The 25,055-nt window shown below is 41.2% G+C and overlaps 7 protein-coding genes across 15 annotated transcripts; 3 read left to right on the top strand and 4 right to left on the bottom strand.

The window, feature by feature from the left end:
• Window positions 1-90: 90 nt before the first annotated feature.
• On the bottom strand, window positions 91-6,365 carry LOC105285626 (zinc finger CCCH domain-containing protein 18). 4 transcript variants are annotated; one of them, XM_011349937.3, is made up of 8 exons: window positions 5,845-6,361; window positions 4,731-5,062; window positions 3,441-4,519; window positions 2,831-3,321; window positions 2,488-2,747; window positions 1,950-2,339; window positions 1,386-1,775; window positions 91-1,281 (listed from the first exon to the last, which is right to left on the bottom strand). In XM_011349937.3, exons 3-8 carry the CDS (start codon window positions 4,498-4,500, stop codon window positions 870-872), a joined length of 3,003 nt encoding a protein of 1,000 aa, XP_011348239.1. In that variant the 5' UTR covers window positions 4,501-4,519; window positions 4,731-5,062; window positions 5,845-6,361; the 3' UTR covers window positions 91-869. The 4 variants fall into 4 exon arrangements, with proteins under 4 accessions (XP_011348239.1, XP_011348240.1, XP_011348241.1 ...); XM_011349938.3 differs by lacking the exon at window positions 4,731-5,062 and having other exon boundaries at window positions 5,845-6,365; XM_011349939.3 differs by having other exon boundaries at window positions 1,386-1,721; window positions 4,731-6,347.
• Window positions 6,366-7,592: 1,227 nt separating this feature from the next.
• On the bottom strand, window positions 7,593-9,428 carry LOC105285633 (allatotropin). Of its 4 annotated transcripts, none has more exons than XM_011349949.3 (3): window positions 9,126-9,428; window positions 8,271-8,537; window positions 7,593-8,069 (listed from the first exon to the last, which is right to left on the bottom strand). In XM_011349949.3, the coding sequence occupies exons 1-3, from the start codon at window positions 9,161-9,163 to the stop codon at window positions 7,919-7,921; spliced, it is 456 nt and encodes a 151-aa protein (XP_011348251.1). In that variant the 5' UTR covers window positions 9,164-9,428; the 3' UTR covers window positions 7,593-7,918. The 4 variants fall into 4 exon arrangements, with proteins under 4 accessions (XP_011348251.1, XP_011348253.1, XP_011348252.1 ...); XM_011349951.3 differs by having other exon boundaries at window positions 8,815-9,427; XM_011349950.3 differs by having other exon boundaries at window positions 8,271-8,912; window positions 9,105-9,427.
• A 777-nt stretch (window positions 9,429-10,205) lies between these two features.
• Window positions 10,206-14,877, top strand: LOC105285632. Of its 2 annotated transcripts, XM_020033699.2 has the most exons (4): window positions 10,206-10,713; window positions 10,789-12,257; window positions 12,795-14,254; window positions 14,400-14,877. In XM_020033699.2, exons 1-2 carry the CDS (start codon window positions 10,644-10,646, stop codon window positions 12,213-12,215), a joined length of 1,497 nt encoding a protein of 498 aa, XP_019889258.2. In that variant the 5' UTR covers window positions 10,206-10,643; the 3' UTR covers window positions 12,216-12,257; window positions 12,795-14,254; window positions 14,400-14,877. The 2 variants fall into 2 exon arrangements, with proteins under 2 accessions (XP_019889258.2, XP_011348249.2); XM_011349947.3 differs by lacking the exons at window positions 10,206-10,713; window positions 10,789-12,257 and adding an exon at window positions 12,289-12,717.
• LOC105285631 (WASH complex subunit 5) lies at window positions 14,847-20,095 on the bottom strand. Of its 2 annotated transcripts, XM_011349945.3 has the most exons (17): window positions 19,941-20,095; window positions 19,634-19,736; window positions 19,355-19,546; window positions 19,005-19,219; window positions 18,553-18,919; window positions 18,205-18,480; window positions 17,881-18,106; window positions 17,555-17,790; window positions 17,243-17,494; window positions 16,950-17,132; window positions 16,756-16,872; window positions 16,512-16,684; window positions 16,179-16,441; window positions 15,874-16,057; window positions 15,582-15,796; window positions 15,350-15,503; window positions 15,100-15,253 (listed from the first exon to the last, which is right to left on the bottom strand). In XM_011349945.3, the coding sequence occupies exons 1-17, from the start codon at window positions 20,060-20,062 to the stop codon at window positions 15,100-15,102; spliced, it is 3,432 nt and encodes a 1,143-aa protein (XP_011348247.1). In that variant the 5' UTR covers window positions 20,063-20,095. The 2 variants fall into 2 exon arrangements, with proteins under 2 accessions (XP_011348248.1, XP_011348247.1); XM_011349946.3 differs by lacking the exons at window positions 19,634-19,736; window positions 19,941-20,095 and having other exon boundaries at window positions 14,847-15,253; window positions 18,998-19,219; window positions 19,355-19,496.
• Window positions 20,096-20,252: 157 nt separating this feature from the next.
• Window positions 20,253-21,518, top strand: LOC105285630 (THAP domain-containing protein 11). Its single transcript, XM_011349944.3, has 4 exons — window positions 20,253-20,439; window positions 20,509-20,742; window positions 20,819-20,941; window positions 21,025-21,518. Exons 1-4 carry the CDS (start codon window positions 20,287-20,289, stop codon window positions 21,409-21,411), a joined length of 897 nt encoding a protein of 298 aa, XP_011348246.1. The 5' UTR covers window positions 20,253-20,286; the 3' UTR covers window positions 21,412-21,518.
• Window positions 21,519-21,628: 110 nt separating this feature from the next.
• LOC105285629 (probable RNA-binding protein 18) lies at window positions 21,629-24,030 on the top strand. The gene is made up of 5 exons (XM_011349941.3): window positions 21,629-22,113; window positions 22,369-22,469; window positions 22,657-22,870; window positions 22,993-23,069; window positions 23,144-24,030. The coding sequence occupies exons 1-5, from the start codon at window positions 22,108-22,110 to the stop codon at window positions 23,361-23,363; spliced, it is 618 nt and encodes a 205-aa protein (XP_011348243.1). The 5' UTR covers window positions 21,629-22,107; the 3' UTR covers window positions 23,364-24,030.
• On the bottom strand, window positions 23,991-25,023 carry LOC105285628 (probable 28S ribosomal protein S25, mitochondrial). Its single transcript, XM_011349940.3, has 3 exons — window positions 24,792-25,023; window positions 24,422-24,528; window positions 23,991-24,311 (listed from the first exon to the last, which is right to left on the bottom strand). Exons 1-3 carry the CDS (start codon window positions 24,926-24,928, stop codon window positions 24,043-24,045), a joined length of 513 nt encoding a protein of 170 aa, XP_011348242.1. The 5' UTR covers window positions 24,929-25,023; the 3' UTR covers window positions 23,991-24,042.
• Between the last annotated feature and the right edge of the window lie 32 nt (window positions 25,024-25,055).

Below are 25,055 nucleotides of genomic sequence, written 5' to 3'. Positions count from 1 at the left end.
TTTAAATTATTCACCTTCCAACTTATCCAGATCATCCAATATTGTAAATTATCATGATCGCGTTCTTCTGAGTTAATAATATAACAGAAATTTTTTTTTGTTTTGTTAAATTGAAACTTCTCGTTAATCATATCTTCTGTTTTTGTTAGAAAAACTAAATTTCTGAATTCCTAAATTTATCTCGTGAAAAGCGGTACAGTAACTTATCAGACGTGTACAAATACTTTTTTTAATAGCTTAGTAATAACTTTCTTAAAGTACTTCAAATTTTTAGATACTATTAAGAATAGTTACACACAAATGACGTACCCGTGTATCATCATAAATTTATACCGATACCGTGCGCGCGTAATGTAGTCCTAACGTAATTAAATTAAAATCAAACTATATAAAATATATACTGTATTTTTTTAATATACAATATATTATGCAATTATGATATTGAATCGACGCCTTAGCAGTTTTTTATTTAAGAAACTTGCTCCTCTCGTCATTAACAAATTTATTTGATATATTTTTACACAAAAATAATTATCCAAATGTCAATTCAAATGAAAATCGCGCAAGACTGTACAATACTAGTTTTCCATCTTAACGCGGCTGTTTCGAGAAAAAGAGATCTAGTACAACGAAGAAGTGTATCGCGAACATTATGGGTTCTTATAATTCTGTATTGTAAAAATGGGAATATGCTCTCTCGCTTATACGCGTGTCGGTTCACCATCATCTATCTCGCGGGTCACGCGCCTCGTCATTCCGCGCGACGGTGATGGCGACCACTTACATAATACGTCTAAAAAAAACATTTAGTACGTATGTATCTATCCGAAGAACTTTGCTCGTTACTCGATCGACGTAAAAGATCGACTTTAAACCTTCGATCTTTTACGCGCGATTGCGTCTTCCACGGCCTTCAACTGTTTCAGCAGCTCCTCGCGACGCGAGCTCGCCTTCTTCGCAGCTTTAGCCGCCGCCGCGGCCACGCTCGCCTTGCTGTCGATCAGCGGCGGCGATTCGATCGGCCGCTTCTTACCCGCCATCAACGCGCTGCGATCGATCTTTTTCACCGTCGTGGCGTTGCTCGTCGGTTTCAGCGTGAGCTTGATCTGCTGCTTCGCGCCGCTCAGCTTCAGGGCGTCGATGCCTTTGGAATCTTTGCGCGTTATCGGCGGCGTCGAGCCCTTCCTTCGACGCACCTCACTGGAGGAGGACGAGTAACTCGACTCGCTGGAGTCGCTGCTGCTTCCGCTGCTCTCCGATCCCGAACTGCTGTGAGACGATCTGTGAAACGTGTTTCTATTTAAAGATTTATGAGAGAGAGAATGTGTCTTTTTGATGAAAGTAAGTTTAATAAATACATTTGTTATAAATAAACCTTTCCTTACCTAGACCTGGAGCGACTCTTAATGATCTTGGCCACAGCAGCCGCAGCCATGGCCGCCTTCTGCTCCCTGGCTTTATCATGATGACGATGAGAGGAGACCGGGCTCGGGGCGGGTGGATTCAAGCCGGCCCGTCGATGCAGCGTACCCGTCGTAGGCGAGATGGAACCTTTCGGTGGACGAGGAGATGGAGCAGGGGGATTCATCAGCATGGCGCCTCGTTGAGGCGCAGCTGCCGCCGCAGCGGCCGGGGGGTTCGACGGTGGTGAATTTAGGACGGTAGTTTTACTACTTTTGCCGGTGGAACGAGTTCTAGAGGGAGGGGAGGGCGAGCGAGACCTGGATAGGGAATCGTAAGAACTGTAGCTAGTACGGCTCGTGCTACGGCTAGAACTAAAAAAAAATGATGAATTTTTATATAGAAAAAAGATTTCCGAAAACATTTTTCCGATCAATCGTCGTGCCAGCTTTTATCATGCAAGAGATTTTTTTTATCACAAAATGGAGCATATTTTCAACAAAAACCGTTGTTCTTGCGCAGCAATCTGACATCTAGATGAGTAGTACCTCGTTGAAGAATACGTAGAGCCCGAGGAATACGACTGCCGGCGGGACCGACGAGACGAAGTGTTGCGGCGCACAGTGCTCGGAGATTTACGTCGCATCCATGGGTCCGCCCATTCGTCACCTCGACCTCTCTCCATGGCTGGCGGTTCCTCCTCCCGCCAGGGTTTCGTCGGCGGGATGCGCTCGACGATGACCTCCCGCGACGGCCGTTTATGCTTCTTCTCGTACTTCTCGTAGTAGTCCCGCTCCCGTTCGCGTTCGCGATCCCTTTCTCTCTCGCGATCGCGATTGTGCGGCGGCGGCGGGGAGGCCGAGTGCGTGCCACGTGGGACCGCATGATAATCTGACACGCGCTCGCGATAATCACGAGAGTCCTTGTAGTGCACTCTCCTGGCGGTCGGAAATGACGATAAAGATCGATCGGATCGAGCATTTGGTATCTCTTTTTTTTTAATATTTAAATATTTATTTAAATTAAAAATTAAAATTCGACAACTTGAAAATAAATTCTCTTCTTCTGAAACTCGACTGCTCTCACCTGTAATAGTCGGATGATGGCGGAGGATAGTATCCTCCCTCGGGCTCCTCAACGTATCTCTCAGGCGTGACTCTAGGCGCTGTCAATCGACGCGGCGCGGCTTCCCGCTGCGGCCATCGCTCGACCGGAGGCTCGGGGCTCGCCGCTCTCACGTAGTATCCCGCTTCCCTGTCCAGCTCGTCCTGCCCTAAACTCAGGTTCATTTTCTTCTCCTCGAAATCCATGTCCGATTCTTTGCGCTTGTTAGCCTTCCGCATCATCTGGCCGAGCGGAAAGAAAATTGATTTCTCCTCGATCCCGTTTGAATTCCCGACGCGGAATAATCCGCGAGTCGATCTCTTACCTCTTTGGCGTGGCGCAGTCCTCGCTCCCAGGCAGATTCGGTCGGCGCCTCCTCCACCTTGGGTGGGTGCGCGGGAGCACCGTAATTGGACAACGGGCGGACCATGTTCGGCCGGTCGATGTGCGGCCTGTACTCGTGCGGCGCGCTGGCGTGCGGTGGATACGCCATCGGCCTCACCATATCGAACATAGTGTAGTTACCTTTGTCCGTTACACCCGGGTGTAAAAATCGGCAGCTCACACCCCACGTGCACTGCCCTCGATTGTAGAAACGACACACGGGTCTCGGTTCAGTCTCCTCCGGCCGTGCGTCGTCTCCGTCGCTCAATTCTCCCTCTTCCAACTCGGATTCCTCTTTTTCTCCCTCCTCGCCTTCTTCCTTGTCGTTCGCTTCGCCCGAGTCCTTCAATCTCGCCTTGTCTTTATCCTTATCTTTACTATCCTTTTCTGTATTCTCTTTACTCTCCTTCGCGACTAGCGTTTCGGTCTCACCTGTAATTTTATTCGACGCCAATTAATTTGTAGTAATTATAATTTTTAGCGACACGCAAGCTACCTTCAATGCAGCAATCTCGCGTTTATAAAATTATTAATTATTAATAAGTATTTACCTTCGTCACGTTCGTCTTTCCACTGACCATCGGCTTCGAAATCCAGCTGCTCGCTCTCTTCCGTTAAGCCGACCGGTGCCGTCTTGTCCTCTTTCTCCACGTGCTCCTCATTGTTCGTGATTTGTTTGTCATCCCGTTCGCGAGCCTTATCTATCTCCGCGTTTCGTTCGGTGGATCCCTCAGGACCGTCCATGCTCTCAAGATCCGACACGTCGGACAGATCCTCGCCGTGGGTCATAGGTGTAGGCTTCGACTTGGACACGGGTTCCGGCTCGTCGTCAATGTCGCCGTCCGAAATCTGCTCACCGTCCAGCTCGTGGAACGACCCGTTCTTCGTTTCCTCCGGCGAGCGTGGGCCCGAGTGCGTCGGTGAGTGCTTATCCGACTCCTGATCGTCCATGGGCGACGCCGGGCCAGATTTGAACGACTTCGCCGAGCTCCTCGTCGACATCAAGGACTTCACGGAGCTGGGCGACTTCGGCGAACTCTGCCTGGATCCGCTGTTCTTGTACGAGTACGATTTCGGCGAGTTGTCGACGGATCTCTGCGCGTCCACCTCGAGATCGGACGCCCCCTTCGACTCGGCGTCGCCGAAGCGCAAGGACTTGGAGTCGTTAGCGGGCGAAAGGCACGATCGGTTGTCCAGCACGGGCGATCGAGAGGAGCTGCGATCCGATCGGGGCGAGTCAAGGGAGTTGTTTCCCGAGTGGTAAGACTTGGGCGACGCGGGCGGAGACATCGGCGACGTTGATGACGGTAACGGTGGCGATTTTGATAAGCTACGAATCGATCTTGGAGAACCCTCCTCGCTGGGAGACAGTATTCCCGATCGCTGTGACTTCGGCGACAGCGGAGTGGACCTCGGCGACTCGAGGGCCGACAACGGCGATCCGGACGTCTTTCCCCTGGAGGAGACGGAACTGGCCGCGGACTTGGGTCGCTCGGATCCTGAGGAACGATGCGAGTAACGTGACGACGTTACCTCGTCCATGGTAGTGACTCGACTTCTGCTTCCATCGTAACCCTCCGAGGAAGTGCTCTCCGAACCAGAGTCGGACATGTTGGGACTATTTCTCAGCCTGTAAAACGATAGGGCTCGTTAGGAACGAGAACGGCGGTCCACTTTAGCAGAACGGAAATGTCTTGAAACGGGAATGTCTTGATTGTATCTTGAAATACAATGTGCAAATTCCTCTCTTACTTTGATACGTTAATGTTTTTTTTATTTTTTATTTTTTGGAGGCGTACCGGCTGAATGTAGCACTGAAAAATGTGCATCGCAAGGCTTACCTGTGTCAATCAGAGCCTGTGAAGTGTTCGCTCTTGATGGCACAACGCGCGCGATCCATACCGCGTCGAACATACTTTTTATCGTCACAAACTTTGGACTTTTTCTTTTATTAAGAACTTTTTGTACTTTATTTTATACTTAAACTGAACTTCGTTTGTCACACGTACGATACGTATACTGTTTTTTTCCCCGACTTTCCTCGTGCGCGGAACTTTTTAAACCGGCGTCGGTTTAAACTTTCAACTTGAACACAACACAAACTAAGAATGTACCGATAAATCACGAACCGTTTTCGTACTGCACTAGAAACTATAGCGAACGAACTTTCAACCTGAAAGAATACTTTTTGGGTCTATGGAGAAAGAAAGAGAACAGGGAAGGAGAACGTGGAGTGAGTTGAAGAGCAACGATAGCATAAGAAGAAGCTTTAGTGTAACAAACGTGTGATGATGACATGTCAATAACATCACATTGATTGCGCTTCTTGGCAAAATGTAATTCACTCAATATTACCTTACGTATTATTCTAATTAAGCTTACTAGCCATTCGTGTATACGTGTATGTACGTATACATTTTTATACACATCTCCAGCATATTCTTCTTCCTTTTTGATATTATTGGTAAACAGAATTAAACTTTGCCATAATCGTGATAACATATTTGAGAACACTAATCCTTGAGAACAGTGTAAATAAAAATTATGCTGTGTTACAAAATAATGGATCCACAATATCAATTGCAGTAACATTCAATGTGAATCTATTCCGTAAAGTCTTGAAATCTTCTAGTTACAATTTTATATGTCTATTTGCGTTTCTGAAAAAATGAGATAAACGATTTGGATAACCAGTGCGTAACACGCCTGGAATTCTTTTATCTCGTCGCTCACGTTCCGCACCTCGCATACGAGCATTATCTTGAGGCAGGATGCAGAGGTTAAGAGGTTAGGCGACGACGACGACGACGACGACACTATTACTGCAATCGAAACCGTGAAAGTCGGATCACGAGATGAAATGTACTGGGTATCGGCGTTCCGTTTGCAAGGAACGGATCACACTTGCTCGTTTCTGAATTGCCCGTGCGGAGAATCGCTCTGTAGATCTCTTACCTTGATTACGCGTGTTATGCCTGTGGGCCTTGGGAGATCTCGAGACCCCGAGACTCCAAGGCGGCCGGCGTCACCCGCAGAACTTTAACGCTCTCGCTAGTATAAAATCCGCCTCCGCTTTTAACAATCTCTCCCACGACGGACTATACCCGGGTTCGGCTCGGAATGACGTTGCGAGAGACCTCGTCGTGCACACGAATCCGTGGACTCCAAGCACGAACCGAGGAGAACAAAGCACAAACGAGTAACGACACGAAGACGTCTCGAGCAGTCTCGAGTCTTGACCTGTTGGCCAGTCTCGATAAAAAAGAGCTCTCGCATCTGCACGCACCTAGCTTCACTCGACCGTAAACTAGCCGACGTTACTAGGAATCCTAGTTCTTTCTAGACACGAGCCAATCAGCCGCAGAGCGGTTGATTCTCACTAGACTAGTTATTAAGGACGATGTCCCTAGTCCGTTCTTGTGGCAACCAGAGAGAAACCTGAGAGCGGTCACCAGCCTCCACGGGCACATTTCCTGACGTTTGACGCGCCGCCTGACAAAGTGGACGTGAACTAGTTCGTTACGCTCGGTAATGATACATGGTTCGTGTCCAAACTATTCACAAGGAAGCTTTCCCATGTAAACTCTACTTTCGAACGAGTCATAGTGCGTTCGAAAGGGAAGGTAAAAATATTAATGTCGTGTTCGAGGGTTTGGGTGTATGAGCCTTGGTTTCGGAGAAATTTACATCTAAAAGTGAGCATTTTCCAGCGGTACGGAAAGTACCATGAATAGCTACAATTCGGCGTGAAGCGCGATGGTATAGTGGCTAAGCGCGAGACTCGTATTTTGCCATCCGCGCAAGTTGGGTTCGAGACCGAGTTGTGATAATTTTTTTTCTTCGGATTTTTGTTTCTTTGTGTTTGCATTATATTTTTTTATTATGTAAATAATGATTTATTATGTTTTATTATATTTTGGAGGTATACGTATATGTATAATGAGACATAAACATATACATTTAACATTTGTAAACTTTTTATTTATTTATATAGTTTGTATACTGTCGAGTGTTTATTTATTATAAAATTCTGACTCATTAAAAAAAAGTGTCACAACCTCTGTGCCTATGACTGTACAGTATTGCGGATGAAAATTTATATAAAAGCATTTATGTTTTTTATGCTTTTATATAAATTTTCCATCCGCAACACTGTACAGTTATGTCAGAATTTTATAATAAATAAACAATCGACAGTATACAAACTATATAAATAAATAAAAAGTTTACAAATGTTAAATGTATATGTTTATGTCTCATTATATACATATACCTCCAAAATATAATAAAACATAATAAATCATTATTTACATAATAAAAAAATATAATGCAAACACAAAGAAACAAAAATCCGAAAAAAAATTATCACAACTCGGTCTCGTACCCAACTTGCGCGGATGGCAAAATACGAGTATCACGCTTAGCCACTGAACTACCGCGCTTCACGTCGAATTGTAGCTATTCATGGTATGTACCTTCCGTACCGCTGGAAAATGCTCACTCGTATCATTATCGAGCGTAACAAACTAGTTCACGTCCACTTTGTCAGGCGGCGCCAAACGTCAGGAGGCTGGTGGCCGCTCTCAGGTTTCTCTCTGGTGGCAACATAGCTCGGATACAGCTATCTGATTGGCTAACAAAAATCTGAAGTCATACGTAAATTAATAGAAAATTATCCAAAGAAAATCAATCGAATTATCGAATTCGGTGAATCAAATAATGTTGTCCTTTTATTAAATAGGGGCACGTGACCGTTACTATTCTACACAGTGTTTTCAATTATTTTTCTCTTCCCCTGTGAAATACGTTCATCTTTTAAAACGTCGCTCTTGGTCGCACAACGATGACGAGAAAGTAAGGTATTAAGTGATATATCTACACACATGCATATGAAACGTACTACGGTTTCTTTTTGTACATCTAGAAACGGAAAGAGTAAACTGATTGTATGCGCGTTCGTAGAAACGTTTTATCCGAAATAAAATGGATGCCTGAAACTCGCATGGATCGTCGTACATTTGACAAGAGATTAAATTAGCGCGAGTGTTCTCTCGAGCTTCGGGTGTTCCATCATCGGCGGCTCCTCGTCGCCTTGATCGTTCTGCGCCACCAGCTGCGTCAGCCTATTGGCCAATGCGGGATTCGCTTGCATCGTTCGAAGCAGCACTTCCGCGGGCATTCTGTAAATTAAGGTACCTCGCATTATTCTGATCGTATTACCTCCCTATATTCTCTTCTTTGTCATTAATAATCGTTTAAAAGTAAAAAAAACAACAAATTTGTGAAGTGGAGAAATTTCTCATCGACGCGTCGCGACGATTCGAAAATACTCGCGGCTTCGTTTGTCGCGCTCGCGTTTGCGCGATCCGCGATGTACTTACTCGCGCGGAAAGTTTCCGAGAAGCGACAGCAGGATCCTCTCGCGCGCGCTGAGATCCTGGGCCTCCGCAGGGCCCACTCGCTTCCCGAAACCGATCGCCGTGGAGAGGTATTCCGGCTTGAAACCGCGGATCTCCCTCAACTTCGCCCGATGCCCCTTGAAGAAGCGGGGGTAATTGTGAGCCTTCGTCGCCGTCGTCACCATGACGAGTCCCACCGCGAGGACCAACGCGATCGCCAACACCGCTCGCATGATTTCCTGACGCCTCCTGAGGGAGGACAACATCGAACGCGGTGATGAGTGTTCATCGCGCGTGACACGTAGCAGTTAAAACGTATGGTATAAATTACAATCTCTAATTCAATTTCGAGGGAAGCACGACCTTCCTCCCCCCTTTCCTATTAATATCTAACTCATCAAGCGCTATATTGCGTGCACAGTTTTTAATCCTTGTAATATGACGTTTTTATGAGGCATTGAAACGTTCGCTCGGCAACATTATTGTGCGGACGTCGTCATGTTCCAATTGCGGTTTATATACTTACAGTGACACTACAGAAACACTACAGTAACACTAAAAATTGTTTATCGTAATGCGCATCCTGTAGGATTTTTTAATCCAAGTAGCAACAAAGGATGACTCCTGTTTCCGTTTGCAACGATATTTTCAACTCATGAAAATAAACACGGCCATCGATAATGAAGTAGAAGAAAGCCGATTATATTACCCACGCGTGCCGGGAAAATAAAAGAAAAAAATATAAAATTATTATTTGCCAATATGAGGCAACGTGAAAATCTCTTTCATTTTTCACACGAAATATTTCTTACTGACTTTTGCAACGTAATTCTTTACCGCAGAACTCCAGACAATCGTTCAAATTGATCGATCATTATTCCTCCAATTCGACCGTATGTCTCGTTGAATTAATAAACATCGGAATATTCTCGTTAACCGTAATCGTATTCAACGTGTTCCGCGTGACGTGTAGACGCGTGTTCATCAATCTAATGCAATATTCCTGATCGTGATATATTTCTTCCCGGTGGCGACCGGAACCGAGCCTTAGCGATACGCTGCGTAAGTCGGAACAAGATATCGGCAATATTTCCGAGGAAGAACGACGATTTTATCCCTACGTGTGAGAATCGAGGACTGAGCTCCGGGACAATTTCGCGTCGTTTTGTATAAAGCCGCCTACGTCGGCGTCGCGGCCGCCGGCGTCACAGCCGGCGTCGCAGCCGCCGTCGACGCCGACGGGACCGCCGGCGCCGATCGCCTCTTCCGTTAATTTCTTAGATGCGCTTGACCGATCCTCATCATTTTATCGTCGCATTGGAATTGCTGCCGATGAGATTGCCGCAATCGGATTGCGAGTGCTTTTCACGGGAAGGGGTTGCAAAGGGGCGCCGAAATCGCCGCCGCCGCACCGCCGGCACCGCCGACGCCGCCGCCGTCGTGTACCTGCCCCGTGTGTAGCCGCCGATGCGTATGTGAAATTTGCCTGCAGTACTCGGCGAGTACATCCCCTGAGGACGCTTTTCGTGATGACGATGCCACACCCACGCTTTCATCTAATTTCCATCGAGCAGGCGAGAGCCGAATGAGAATTCGGCGTAGGCATTTCTCTAGATGAGCGCGTTAGAACGATGTAAATTAACGGGCTGAAAGCATGTTTGTAAGTGTGTATGTGTGCGCCATCGGGGTGCTATTAAAAATTGACGATGACGGATAAATTGGTGTGACCATCTTTGAGGTCGAGAGGTCCGGGAATCATTGAAAAGTTTTGATATTATTCATCAGTTTTGGATGCACTGATTGAAAGTTTAAATTGGAAGAAGATAAAGAAAAGATATGAATAAATGATGTAATGCAGCAGAAATGTACTGGACAATATATCAATACAATGAAACATTGAATTGTAAGTATATATACACAAAGATTATTTATCAGATAGAATATTAATGCGTAAAGAATGTAACCTACGTTTAACGCTAAATTCAATCAGCTATTTGAATAATAAGCAGTATACGGCTTATTGAGGATTTTTTATATTTCGTTAATTATGCGTTGCATATTATAACTTTGATATTTTTGCTAAAGAAAGATCTAAAACTGAATCAGAAGTTAAAGTTTGGAATATAAAGTTTTCGACCTAAAATACAGTTTCGAATCTCACATTGGACAATGTCGCATACTTTATTTTGTACATATAGAAATTCATGTAGGCTATCGAAAACAAGTTTACGTGTTCTATCTTCAGTCATACGTTGGACACAGAGCGTTTCACGAACATCAGAATTTATCCCGTAGTGATCTAATTAGTTTTACATCTATCTATTTATTTTTCGAATTGTGAAATTTGCTGTAATAATGTTTCGTTATTTGCGTTACATGTACGATGAATACGTTAAACAGCCGTGGAGAAATAGTGCTTCACTAGGTAATACATAGGAATTATATATTTAAAACAAATTGTATGGTATTACTAACGGAATGTCATCTCGTCATTTTGCAGAAGAAGATTCAAGTGAACAATCCTCGATAGATACGTACATTGTTGATTACTTGCTGGAACCATTGATGAATTCATGTCAAATGGCTCATTTACGGACACTGAAGCAACCCTATGTATATGAAAAGATACGTAGTACTTGCGCAGAAATAGATTCCCAGTTGCCTCAAATGAATAAGATTATAGAATTGAATGAGATGATAGAATCGGTGAAACAATTCGAAATTCTAGCTCTTGCAACAATTTACTATAACTTAGGTATAATATATAAGGACTGCCTAGGACTACAGGATTTACAAGTTTCTCTAAATAACTTATCAAGATCTCGCGAATTATTACGAGGAAACGAGCTCGACTGCAACGCCATTTTAATAGCTGTAAAAACATTAATTGCAATGAGCGAAATACAAGAAACACAACGATGGTTAAGTGAAGCTGTCAAGTTATGTTTACAATATGTTGCACAGAACAATGTCCAATCGAAACCAAATTACACATTTTTGGCTGATGTTTCCGAGGAGGAAGATCTGAGAATAACATTAAGATTGTTATATGAGAGTATAATAGAGCGTATGGAAATGATATATTCTGCTTCAGGCGAGATGGATGAATGGATAAAAACCGTACATGATTGTTTAAACCACCGGGCAAGAATTATCAACCCTCTCTATGAAGTATGTGAATGGTCTAACGTAGCGATTACGATAAGTACGTATTTTACAAACAAGCTGCGCTTTACTGAAGCCAGAAATTGTCTCGCTGCAGCAGAATATATGGTGGGAAGAATAGAGGAAGATTCGTCATATAACGCGAATAATGATAATACTGTCAAGAATCTAAAAGCAAAAGTTGCAGCTGCATGGCTTTTATATGTAACCGACATTCTGCGGGAGTCATATTTGTACCTACAAACTAGCTCTGTACCAACAAATCAAGAGACACCTCAAGAGTTACTATTCTTTACGTCACTGAGTGAACACTTAGCATATATTAATTACAGAATTACTGATTTACGTGTATCAAATTTAGATGATGCATATGCAGTTACTTACTTTGCAGTAGACCAATATAATTTGGCTAGTATCACTTTCCGTGAACTGGATAATACTATCGACCATCTCGATGTAATTGCTAAATATGCTTCGGTATTTAAATACCTCGCATCTTTTACGACCGATATACACATACAAATACATATACATCACCACCGAACAACGTTCTTACATGCCATTTATAATGAATACAAACAGGAGGCGAGTCACGTACCAGAACGTGTATCTCATCTTGTAGCCATTTTAGAGATATGGAAAGATGCGACTCAAACGCTTCTTTTTGTGACAGACAGAAGTGGAAACTTTTGTGGCTTGTATTTCGCTATCCAGAAGGAACTTCGATATATTTTAACCACTTTGGATTCTTACAAGCAATAGCTAGCAAATAGCAGTCGTAGAGTTTACTGAGCCCCGCCAAAGGTTTGTAAAGTAGGACAAAAGTCGAATAACTTTTTAAATGAATTAGCAGAATTATGTATTACTAATACGTTACATCATGCAAATATGTATAAGTTATTGTTGAATATTATTTTTTCTAAAGGAAGATCTAAAATTGAATCAGATAAAGTTTCGAATATAACGTTTCCGTGGCAAAGCACCTTCGAATCTGACATTGGACAATATCGCGCATCTTATTTTGTATATATAGAAATTCATATGTAGCCTATCGAAAACAAGTTTACATGTGTATCTTCAGTCACATGTTGGACACAGAGCGTTTCACGAACATCAGAATTTATCCCGTAGTGATCCAATTAGTTTTACATCTATCTATTTATTTTGCGAATTTATATTTTGAAATTCGCTGTAATAATGTTTCATTATTTGCGTTACATATACCGTGAACACGTTAACCAATGGGCAAATAATGTTGCACTTGGTAATACGTAAGAATTATCGATTTAAAACAAATTGTTTGGTATTATACTAACGGAATGTCATCTCGTCATTTTGCAGAAAACGATTCAAGTGAACTCTCGATAGATACGAACACTGTATCATGCTTTCTGGAACCGTTGAAGAATTCACGTCGACTGGCAAATTTACGGAAAACGAAGCACCTCTGGCTACGTGAAAAGATAAGTAGTGATTGCACAGAAATAAATTCCCGGTTGCCTCAATTGTACGGGATTATAGAAGCTGATGAGCTTCTTGGATTGACGCGACAGTTCGCTACTATAGCTCTTGCAACAATTTACTATAACTTAGGTATAATATATAAGGACTGCCTAGGACTACAGGATTTACAAGTTTCTCTAGATAGTTTATCAAGATCTCGCGAATTATTACGAGGAAACGAGCTAGACTGCGACGCCATTTTAATAGTTGTAAAATCATTAGTTGCAATGAGCGAAATACAAGCAACACAACGATGGTTAAGTGAAGCTGTCAAGTTATATTTGCAATATAGTAAACGGGACAATTTCCGATCGAAACCAATTTACACATATTTGGCTGATGTTCTCAAGCAGGATCTGAGAATATTATTAATATTGTTATATGAAAAAATAATAAAGCGTATGGAAGTGATATATTCTGCTTCAGACGAGATGGATGAATGGATAAAAACCGTACATGATTGTTTAAACAACCGGGTAAGAATTATCAAGTCTCTCGATGAAGCATGTAAATGGTCTAATGCAGCGATTACGATAAGTACGTATTTGATAAACAAGCTGCGCTTTCACGAAGCCAGAAACTGTCTCGCTGCAGCCGAATATATACTGGACAGCATCGAGGAAAATCCGTCATATAACGTTATTCGTTATACTGTCAAGAATCTACAAGCAAAAGTTGCTAATGCGTGGCTTACATATACAAACTACATTTTGCGAGAGTCATGTTCGTACCTACAAGCTCAACAACAAACAAGCTATGTACCAATTCAGAGAGCACCTCAAGAGTTGTTATTATTTACATCACTGAGGGCACGCTTAGGATATTTTACTAACAGAATTACTGATTCACGTGTGTCAAATACATATGGTGCAGATATAGTTACTGACTTTGCAGTAGACCAGTATATGGTGGCTTGTACCATTTTCAGTGCACTGGGCAACGATGGCGACTATTTTATTGCAATGTCTAAATGTGCTTTGGTATTTAAATACCTCGCATCTTTTTCGACTGATATAGACTTCCAAATACAAGTGTATAAGTGCCAAAGGAAGTTTTTTTATGACAATTACAGTAAATACGTACAGAAGGCGAGACTCTTACCAGAATTTGTATCTGATCTTGTAGTCATTTTAAAGATGTGGAAAGATGCGACTCAAAAGTTTCTTTCTGTGATAGAGGGAATTGAAGAATTTCCTAACTTATATTCCATTACACAGAGGACACTTCGATTTATTATAAGCACGTTGGATGATTATGAGCAAATAGATAGAGTGATAGTTATCTGAGCCCCGCCAGAGGTTTGTAAAAGTACATAAGTCGAATAACTTTTTAAATGAATTAGCAGAATTATTGATATTCACGAACATGAAGGATAGGACTGTTGTCGATCTGACGGTGCATACTATTATTTTGGTCTGATAGCTTCTTATCACATTGTTTCAGACATAATGCGACGATGCAGGAAATACTGTAAAACCATTCAAGGAAATAGAAACGGACGTGCAGAAATATGCGAAAAGTAGTCTAGATTAGTATATACTATAATTAAGTACGCATTTTCTCAGATCAAATGAGGAAACAGAACAATTAGCGTGAGACCATGATCCAGTTTTCAGTAACGCGGTTGAATCAATTCTTATTACAGTTAAAGAAAACATTTTTTAGAAATCAACAAGTTTATCTGCCATAACTTTGATAAAGCATGTGCAGCAATAGTATTTGGTAATAAAACATTTGATAACGTATAATATTCAGAATATTATATTTTATGACATATAGAATTTATAGTACAATTGTATATAACGTAATATTATTTATAATGAATGAAAATATTCACAAAATGAATTGCGGAAAACAGGAATTTGTAGATTTTTGTAGGATTTATTCATCTAATTGCAAATATATATATTTTTATGTAGAATGTATTTATACAAATCTATAAAGTTATCTCTTTTATTTTGACCATATCATTTTATTTTACGATAGGCAAAGTGTTCTAGTCACACCAATGACGTACTAGCAATTATTGGGTAACCAGCAACGCGTTGCTGAAAGAAACGGTCGCTTACTCGAAAATCTTAATTAATAATTTATAATACAGTGTATCTCTCACACTTCATAGTACTCCTCAGCATGTATGTCATTATTTTGCCATTTTGACTAGGGAATGATCTAAAACGACGACGGGTATTTCTTTAAGAATAAGAGAACGCGGAATGCCAGAATATTTCACAAAAAGCTCTAGAAAATGGAGATTTGTAGCTCCTTCGGTTTCTGCTTCACTCCCTGCTTTCATACTACGAGAATACGAGACGTTCCCATTAATAATATCCGTCGATTGATATTCTATTAATTTATGCGCGTACAGTATCGAGGACTTGAATCACTCTTACCTCTCCGTGGTGACGAACGACAAGGTATACACACAAAGATACTTCACAAAACGATTCATCACAGAAACGTGAAACTGACGGAGAATCGTTTGTATTCCTATCGCGAACACCACAGCATCAATAGGATCTTGATGTCTCTTGCTCAAGAGACTCGCTGCGAGGAAAGAACGAAAATTTGATATCGCGCAATTTTATTATTGGATATATAGCAAATATATAATATATAACTAACCTGTATTTTTACAGTAAAACAATTTATTTAACTGCGACACCGTAAACAAGAAGACAATGAGAGCTATGTTGTCCATCTTCGGTGGTTTAATGTAAACTTTGTTGTGCGGGTCGCTGATGCCAGCCCAGTCCAATCGCGTGCTAAGCTCATGAAGCAACTCGCTCTTTTCCTGCTCAGTCTCGTTATCTTGTCTCGCTATCTCGCACAAGATAGCCCTAATAAAATAAAATAAAAATAATGAAAAATAGGAAAGAAGAGATCTAAGTGAACTAAGTCAACTTCTGCTGCATACGTGTTTAAGGTGCGAAGGGCAGCCTCCATATGCTTCGCTTCAAATTTGCAAGCAGTGTTTAGCTCGTACGCTATCTTTTTCCTGAGCAACTGGTAGTGGCCTATCTTCAGCGTCCACTCGAGCGCCGACGACCACAGTTTACCGCTGCTGGCGCTTATAGAATTATGAAGTTTCGTAATATTACCTGAGAAAAAATATAAATAATTTACAAAATATTCTTTTGGAATAAAGATACAAAAATACACGAAATATTATTAAAACAATACTTTACAAAATATTCGTTTGAACGCTCTTCACGTGCTTACTTTTAGCGCTGTCTAAAGTACTCAAGGTAGCTTCGCAATCCTCCAGCATCGACGTCCAACTCTTGTTCCGCAACCCTTTCTCTATATGGTGGATCAAAGCCTCCAATTCGATGACGATGAAAAAGGAGATAAGCTTATCCAATCCTGACAGGCCTGGCGTACCGATCGTCTCCAGTATCACCGAAAAGATCTTGTAATTTAACACCTCGTTTTGCGTTTTGATGTCGTACCAAGCCAGGGAGTGTTCTATGTACACGGTAGTCCTGAAGAAATGGAAATTGATTAGAGATTTAATAGTTATTTTTTAAGAGCTAGACAAACGGCACTTTATACCGGGGTTCGGTGATATGAATAAGCTCTCTGGCAAGTCTACCCATGAACGTCAGGGAATTATTATCCGTCGGAAGCGCATGCTTGTCCTCGTGAAATTGCCTCCACGATTTTCCTGGCACCCAAGAGAAGCCTCTACGTTCCTCCTCGACCGCGTTATTCATGATGTACGTAATCTACCGACATAAAATAAGATTTTAAGGTTGAACAGCAAGCATACATATCTGAATATATTGAAATTTCTTACTTCTTCATGCCAGATTTTCAAACTGTTGATATTAATGTAGTCCTGAATATATTGAAACGATTTTCTGTACCCGTCCATAATCGAAGATAAATTACATAATTTTTGTAAAAGAGACGTCTAGAAACAAATTTATAAAAGTTAGAACAGTTACGTGCGTGGATAAAACTTGAACACGAAATCACATGAAAATTTACCTTGGACTTTTGGTCAAAATTAAGACCGTTGTGCAAGGCTAAACTAACTTTCTTGACGAGTTCCTGACGTATACCGTCCTCCAGGAGACGATGCGAGTCAACCCTTAAAACTCCCAAAGAAACACTTCTCAGCGACAAAACGCCCTTCGTAAAGACTGATACAGCGTACGTTAGTTTGGCCATCTAAAGTCAATTTATTAAGAAATTATTTTTTTCTTTTTTCCATTTTATCGATTTTCCTTTAGATTAATGCAATTTGCAAAATAAAAAAATTAATAAAATAATTAAATTACCTGCAGTCTGTCAGCTAGTTGCGCGTAGTCCTTGAGCTTGTCTTTGGGCAATTTCGTCGGGATCTCTTTAAACGCATTCGTTTCGAGGTACACGATCTGCGCCAACAGGCCAAACACGGTCTCAGGTATAATTTGCAAAACGCGCCTGGCGTATCCTTCCAGCTCTCTGCTGTAATATTGGGACACGGAGGATAAATCCGCGCTCCGCGCTTGGTTCACCCTCAGTAACGGCGTCTCCAGCGCCGATGCCATCTAAATATAAAATATCACGTCGTGTGTAAAATTTGTATCGCCGTTTGACGAAGGTTTTACCTTAAGGAAAAGAGCTTTCAGTTTGATGACCATTGGCGGATTTGCCTTTATGCCCTCTTGCATCACGTCGACGAAGGACTCCATGATGTTCCACGCGTAGCAGCAATCCGTTACGATGTTCAAACTTATCATGGTATCTTCGGATATGCTGCCCGTGCGTAACATATTGTGCAGAGTCTCGCGTGTGTCAGCGAGATACTGCGAAATGTGCAGATTATTCTCCAACTGGTGAAATTCTGAAAACGCATCGTGACGTCATTATTAGGTCTTCAAGTGTTTTATCTCACATAAAAACCAATGTTCAAGTAATTTATATTTTCTCTCACCCTGAACTTGTTCCAACGCTTGCAACAGTTGCACTATTTTCCGCCCGTCCTCCTGCTTCAGTGAATCAATGTGCTTGTTTATTTCCGTGAACCACGTGTAAAGGTGTTGGTTCTTATCGATGCCGTCTAGGGGCTTCACACCTCCGAAGATTTGCGCGAGATCAGTTATACGGTCAATGCACATTCCTTTGTCCTTCAGCCACTTGGTTTCCTTTCCGAGCAACAGCTAATAAAATAACAAAAATTAATAATAACAATTAAGAAAGAGATTAATACAAATCTTTCATAACGAAGGAAATAATGAGCAAATAATTTTATACATACATCCTTGTACATCTGTTTAACGTCCTGTTCAATCTGAGCGGTGCTCAGTAGCAAGCGCAGGCAGTTTGCCGTGGTGTATTTGCTCTCGGTTATGACCAACTGACGCAGAGTACGCGAACGTTTCGAATCCTCCAGGACCAGAGTGGGCGTAGCTGTGTGCAGAAGGATCCAGTGCAACGTGACGTTACACTCCCTCACTAATTTGACTAAAGAACCTGTCGCACTTTCGTCCAACGTGCCTGCCAATTGTATTTCCTCGGTCTCTCGTATTAATTTCTGTGAAATATTTTTTATACGTATTAAACATAAAATATATTTGTCATTTCTTTAAGCCGATCGAACACTTACATCCATCTTTACTCCGTACTTCTGAGCGATTCCTTTTACATTCGAATTCTCAAGTGTATTGTTCAACGCTGTTCGCGCAGCCTTGTACGGGGACCACCAGTCGCACAGATTGATCACCGTTCCCATATAAATACTGATCACCCAATTGTCCGGGAAGAATCTGTCCACTATCTCCCTCATGATGGCGGTTTGCGCGTGCAGTATTGTCGGCTTGAACGACAAAATTATCACCAGCATCGACGCTTGCGTGGCCACCGCAGTGCTACGATGTTCTGGATGCGGGAAAGCGAGAGTCTGATTGTAGATCTCGTCCGAACGCAGCCGACCGATGACGAGATCCACCAGAAAGTCTCGCAACGGCACTCTCCTAAAATAAAATAAAATATTCGATTATAATGCAAATTAATTTCAAACTAATTAATTGCAAATTGTATTTAGATCATACCACGCACTTGAAATATTCTTCGGGATAATTCGCTGGCCTCTTGAACAACGTCCTGACGTATCCCGTTGAACGCAGCAGCATACAGACGTCATCCACCCCCGTCGAGGAAGACCGTTGCGCGTTGTACCGATAGTAAGACACGAGTAATCTCTCGCGTATCCTGCCTTCAAAGTGATAGTCCACCAACAGTAACATGACACCGTACAAGTACACGGCTTCGCACTGTACGAAAGCAATTGTCCTACTTTAATCCATTGTTATATTGTACGATATCTCCAAAATTTGATACTGTCGATCCAAATTTTCTGACAAGTCGAAATTATTGAACGTTTTGTTTCAGAAAAAAAGGATAGATACCATTAATTGTTTTCCCTCTTCATTGAACATAATAGAGTCCACCGATTGATGTATATAAATTCCGTCTCCCAACTCGTCGACATAAAAATTCAGATCCGTGACATACTTATGTATACTTTCGAAGGCTAAATAAAATCTTGTCAGTATGTCCGAGAAATTATTCCGCAGCTCTTCATCTGTTTCTTGGAGTGTCTGAAAAAATTATACTATATTCATACGTATCTTTTTCTAATAATTTGCAACATAATTTCTAAAATCTGATAGAATGCTGATATTTACCGGATCATCTTCTATCTTCTGTTCGTAAACACTGGCTGCTTTGAAGTATGCAAAATCGATCATGATCGAGCCATACTTTTGTATCAACTGCTTAGAATCCAAACTGGGGTATGATAAAAACATAACACTTATCATAACAATTATCAAACAATATATCAAGAATTATCAAATTAATTTTGAAATAATATAATTAATTATAACGCATCATATCGCATTCATGTATCATAATTAGCTGTTAATGTTAGTGTGTGTACCTCCACTTTATTAATAATTAACGAAATTAACAAAAACATTATAACGAACTAACCTAAAAATCGGTGGCACATAATCCTTCAGTCGCATTAATTCAGCTATGATAGCGTTCCCACGAGACACCAGTCGTAACAAATTTTGTCCGCAGACATTATTAGCTGCCAGAAAGTCGCCCATTGTTAAACAATTTTAATCATTTAATCACACTAAATGCACACTTTTGACAGCTTTGACAATCACTGGTCAACACCGGACCGCCACCTTTCAATTAAATTCTATGAGAGAGAAAGAAATATATACTATCTCACTCTAACCTATAAAAACACGTGACTATCCACAACAACGTGTGACGATCGTATTTTTCTTTAATTGTTAAACTCGCGCACGTGATTATTCGCAAAATGACAGGGTGTTCGGCACCGTTCTGCAACAATTCCTCGAAAAAAGGTTACGTTATGAAAGTTTTCCCAAGAGATGCAGAACGTCGAGCTATATGGGCACAAAATGTTGACCGCGCAGATTGGGAACCAACGAACAACTCTTGTCTCTGTGAGGTAAAACTGTCATACTTTTATATTGTAACTGATGATTGAATTGTAAAATTAAAATTGTTCCTGTCATAGGTGCACTTCCCTTCAGAAATGTGGGAGCGAAGAGCTGACAAGAAACGAAAACTGAAACAGAATGCAGTTCCGACGATATTTGGATTTTTTTGGAAGAAGAAAGTAACGGAAAACGAGAAGGAGGTGTCACCAATCAAGGAAGTATCAAGCGAAGGCAATAGAGTGGACTATATTGTGCGAAGAAATGAATCTGAGAGTAATCAGCCAATTGACGTTTTGGATGAAGAATGCCAGGTTAGGTTTGAAATATTTGCAATAATAAAACTACAAAATACACTTCAGCGTATTATAATGCAACAAAATTGTTTAGATTATAAATGACTCCAGTGAGACAAATGATCTATCAACGGCACGTGTTGCAGCTACTGTACAACCTGACAAACAAACGGATGATGAAACAATGGATAATAATATTCAAAAGCAAAATTGTCAGGTTGGTATTGAAATAATAAATAACACTATATCAAAAGCAAAATATATTTGAAGATACTGTAAGATGTACAAAATGCTTTTTAGATTGCAAATGATTCCGAGCCTACGTCACGTGTCTCATCTACAGGTGACTCTGATAGAAGAGAGATAGCAAAATTAGAAGAAACTATTCGAAAACAGTATTTATGCTTGATAAAACTAAGGAAGAACATAAAAGCTCTGAGAAATACGATTCAGACGATGAAAAATAAGAGTAACGATAATAAGTACAAAAAAGCTTTAAGTTCATTCTTAACTGAAGATCAGATTCAAGCTCTGTTTACCGAGACGCGAAGGGTTCGACCATGGTCGATGGAGACGATTAAACGTGCTTTACACTTAAAATCTGTTTGCGGAACTAACGGTTACGAAGAATTGATTCGCCAAGGAATACCATTCCCGAGTTTACGGACGTTGAGGCGAATTATTTAGAGTATTTTAACTTTGAACCTGAAATTTCCGAGTTTTTTAATGCGTATTAAAATGTTCAAATTTTTTATACATTTTATAGAATAAAAAGTCTTGCGTTGAAAAAGAAATTGATTTGGAATGTATTGTAATAATTCAGTATTCGATGAATTTTGCGAAAAGATCCGCGCCGAGTTTTCGATCACCTCGAGATACATTCGAGACATCCGATTCGATCTGTTTTACCGACGCAATAACTTACTAATTCTTGATTTAGCCGCAAGAAGTGACTAGAGCGCTACGATACATTTTCGAACTACGAGTCGCATCGCGGTGTCGGTCGGTGTCGCGATTGGGAAAAAAAAATAATATAAATCAATACTGTATTACATGGGATTCGCACGTCGACGTTTACGTAAAATGCGGAATCACACGGAGTTACCAATTTGTTACACGCTTTTATCCTCGCGGCATTCTACGAACGGCTCTCCGATGTGACAGTTTTTCGAAAAAACTGACGAATTTTCTCTCGAATGAGTCGCAAGCACTGTAGCAGTGAAAGCTTCCCCGTTCCTAAAAGGTTTTACAAATATCTTGAAACACCTGAAGACTGATATTTTATTTGCCTATTAAAACAGCCGCGCGATACCGATAAACCAAGGTTCCTCGACACTTATTTATATCATCTGACAGTTAACCAATCAACCGTTTCATCTCGGAATGGAGGTAAGGGCTTGTTTCCCCTTTTTTTTTAATATGAAAAGGTTAGCTTCAGATTGCCTCTGAGTGATCAAAAATTAGAAGAAACAAATTACACCGTTCTAATCGAAGATTACTCAAACTTCTGCTTATTTAAAATTAACTTAGTATTTTTATTTAATTTTCAAAAACATTTTAACTGTCTTTTTTTGTGCCTACATTATAAATTAACAGTCTTAAATGTCTGTACGTAACGAATTAAAGTGTAATTTGTATTTACAGTCCAGCAACGAAGTTCCTTTGCCATTAGAACCCATAATAAAGTCGAATCAGGTCGAGGATAGGCGCTTATGGGTGGGCAACTTAGATCTAAGAGTTAATGAGTAAGTATTTATATTATAATTATAATTCTCTCTCTTTATAAAACCTCGATAGTCTCTTTTTATTTCGAGATTTAATATCCAAAGGAAATGTTTCGCAGAAATGTGTCGTAGACTCCTACGATATAGTACATCTTGTTGCGTTAGTAGAAAAATTTGAAAAAAGACTAACTCTTTTTTTTATCAACCGGTACCAACTCCTAAAACTTGCCCAAAAATACGGCACAATCGAAAAGTTCGACCTGCTGTTTCATCGATCGGGGCCCCAGGCTGGTCAGCCGAGAGGATACGCGTTCGTCACGTATAAGACGATCCAGGATGCCAACACAGCCAAAGATGCTTTGCACAACTTGAAAGTTGGAGCCAAGAATATCATCGTCAGATGGGCACACAGTGTCACCGAGGTACGTCCATGCCTGTTTTATATCCATGATTACCGAAACTAAATTTTTGTAAATATAATTTTTAACACGATGCGAGTCTTGAAGCTAAGCGAAAAACTTGGAATAATCGATTCTTAATTTAGTCGGACATGGACAAGCCGAAACCAAAAATAGATATTCCCGCGTTGGCCGGTGCGAAGAAGGAAGACAAGAAGATAAGGTAATTTTAATGTTTGATGTTTCTTGAGGCAATCTTTAAATATTTATACGAATGTGAAATGAATCTGCTTGCAGTCGGGAGACGGCTATCCAAGCGATTGAGGCGAAGCTCAAGATGATGAAAGAGTCGAAGGAGGAGTTCGAGCTGAACAAGCCGTTGGAAGGCTCACCGATCGTACAGCTCTATCAGAAGGCAGAAAATCAAAAACCGTCCACCTCTACGCGTCACTACGGTCGTGCGAGCCACTACTACCATCACAACAAGCCGTACACTCGGCATAAACCGAGAAGATAATTCACGCGTACATCCTTGAATATTTTTTCATTTGCCGAACAACGGCTCATCCTCATTCGCGCTCCTTCCATGATTTCGTCTTGTAATATTTATATTATTTTGTATTAATATTTATAATATTATGGATCTCGCTTTAACCCTGCCCATCAACAATTTTATATGTATATATATTTTTGCATTATACATTGACAACCGAAATGAAACGCGATTCCTCAATCGTAGACAGGCGAGTGCGTCGATTCTCGCGAGCGAGAACGAAGACGGGAAACGAAGCTACGAATATTTTTAATGAGCCGTCAGCGACGTGACTTAATTCTTGCAGCTCGAAATATTTCTGCCGTGCGTTACGCGTGTTATTCTGAATCGAGTACTTTACGGTGTGGCACGTGCTGGATCAAATACCTTTTAACTTCCGATAGCGATCCTGTATATGAATCTCTAGGTGTGAGAGAACTAATATGTACACCGACATACATGTATTTTCGTAATATATATCTGAGGCTCCTTTTTTATATAATAAAATCAAACGTGACGCGCCGCGGAACGAAGTGTGAACTGCCCGAATTGCTTCCATTTTTCATTTACAGATAAAAAGGGGACAACAAGGGCGCAGAATCGACGAGTGTGTAAGTGTATGTACAATTATAATACAAGAAACTTTTTAACGGACAGAGCTTATCTAATTATTGGTTAATTTATCGACAATGATCTTCCCACGCATGTGATCTGGCAGAGGCACTATGCCAGGGCACGGCACTTGTCCAGGTACGTGGCAGATGCAGCTCTTCTCACAGTGCACTCCAAAGTTCGCTGGATTGTCCTTCTTCTCCATAGCGATAGCCTCCTGGTGCAGGACTTCCACAGGCTTGCCGATCACTGTTCTGAGATGTTCGAGTATCTCGTCCTTGGACTTACCCTCTATGTCTATCAACATCGTCTTTCCGTCATCTGCAAGGAGTAACAGCGTTCCTCATGTTGCGTATCATGTCTTCAAATAAAGCACGCGGTGCTTTCTTGATCAATTATTATGTTAAAAATTTGTCTAAAACCTAGATTACCATAGTAGCACTTCATGAACGGCGACGGTGTGATGTTCTTGAACGTAATTATCTGCACGTTCGGATTCTTGTACTGCAGCTGCGGCAAGTGCCAAAATATGAAATTCCTGCAAGAGGAAAAATTGCAGGAATTCTCTCGTTAGCGCCCCGAGACAACGCATCGAGCAGCGTTTAACCCTCAATTTGTTTACTATTTTTTAAAACTATTATTTGTCTGGTGTGTATTAACCAAGTATTAATGAGGGTAAAAAATATTTCAAGAAGCAAGAGAAAAATGATATCTGTGTGAGATACAGCGCGAGAAAATTAATTCGTAGGAGAAAAATATCGCGACTACCGGAGGGTTAATACATAACCTGTAAGGCTTCACCTTGCGCCTTTATGATGATCGCCGTGCGTGTTGTAATTGATGGACAGTATTTGTATCTTGTCCTTCAGAACCAATTTGCCGGACATCAAATATTTCACCGTTCGCCGCACGGGCTCCTTGCCTATCATAAACGGCATTGTGCAGTATTTTCCTTCTCTCTGTTTACCTCTCGGCTACGCACACATTCATACATACATCGACGAGTCACCACTACCGGTTATCGCTTGACACGTTGTTTCATTTCGGCCTGCGCGAGATCGATAC

Source organism: Ooceraea biroi, chromosome 8 (genome assembly GCF_003672135.1).
Source record: "Ooceraea biroi isolate clonal line C1 chromosome 8, Obir_v5.4, whole genome shotgun sequence".
NCBI lineage: Eukaryota > Metazoa > Arthropoda > Insecta > Hymenoptera > Formicidae > Ooceraea > Ooceraea biroi.
This window is presented reverse-complemented; position numbering and strand designations above follow the sequence as displayed.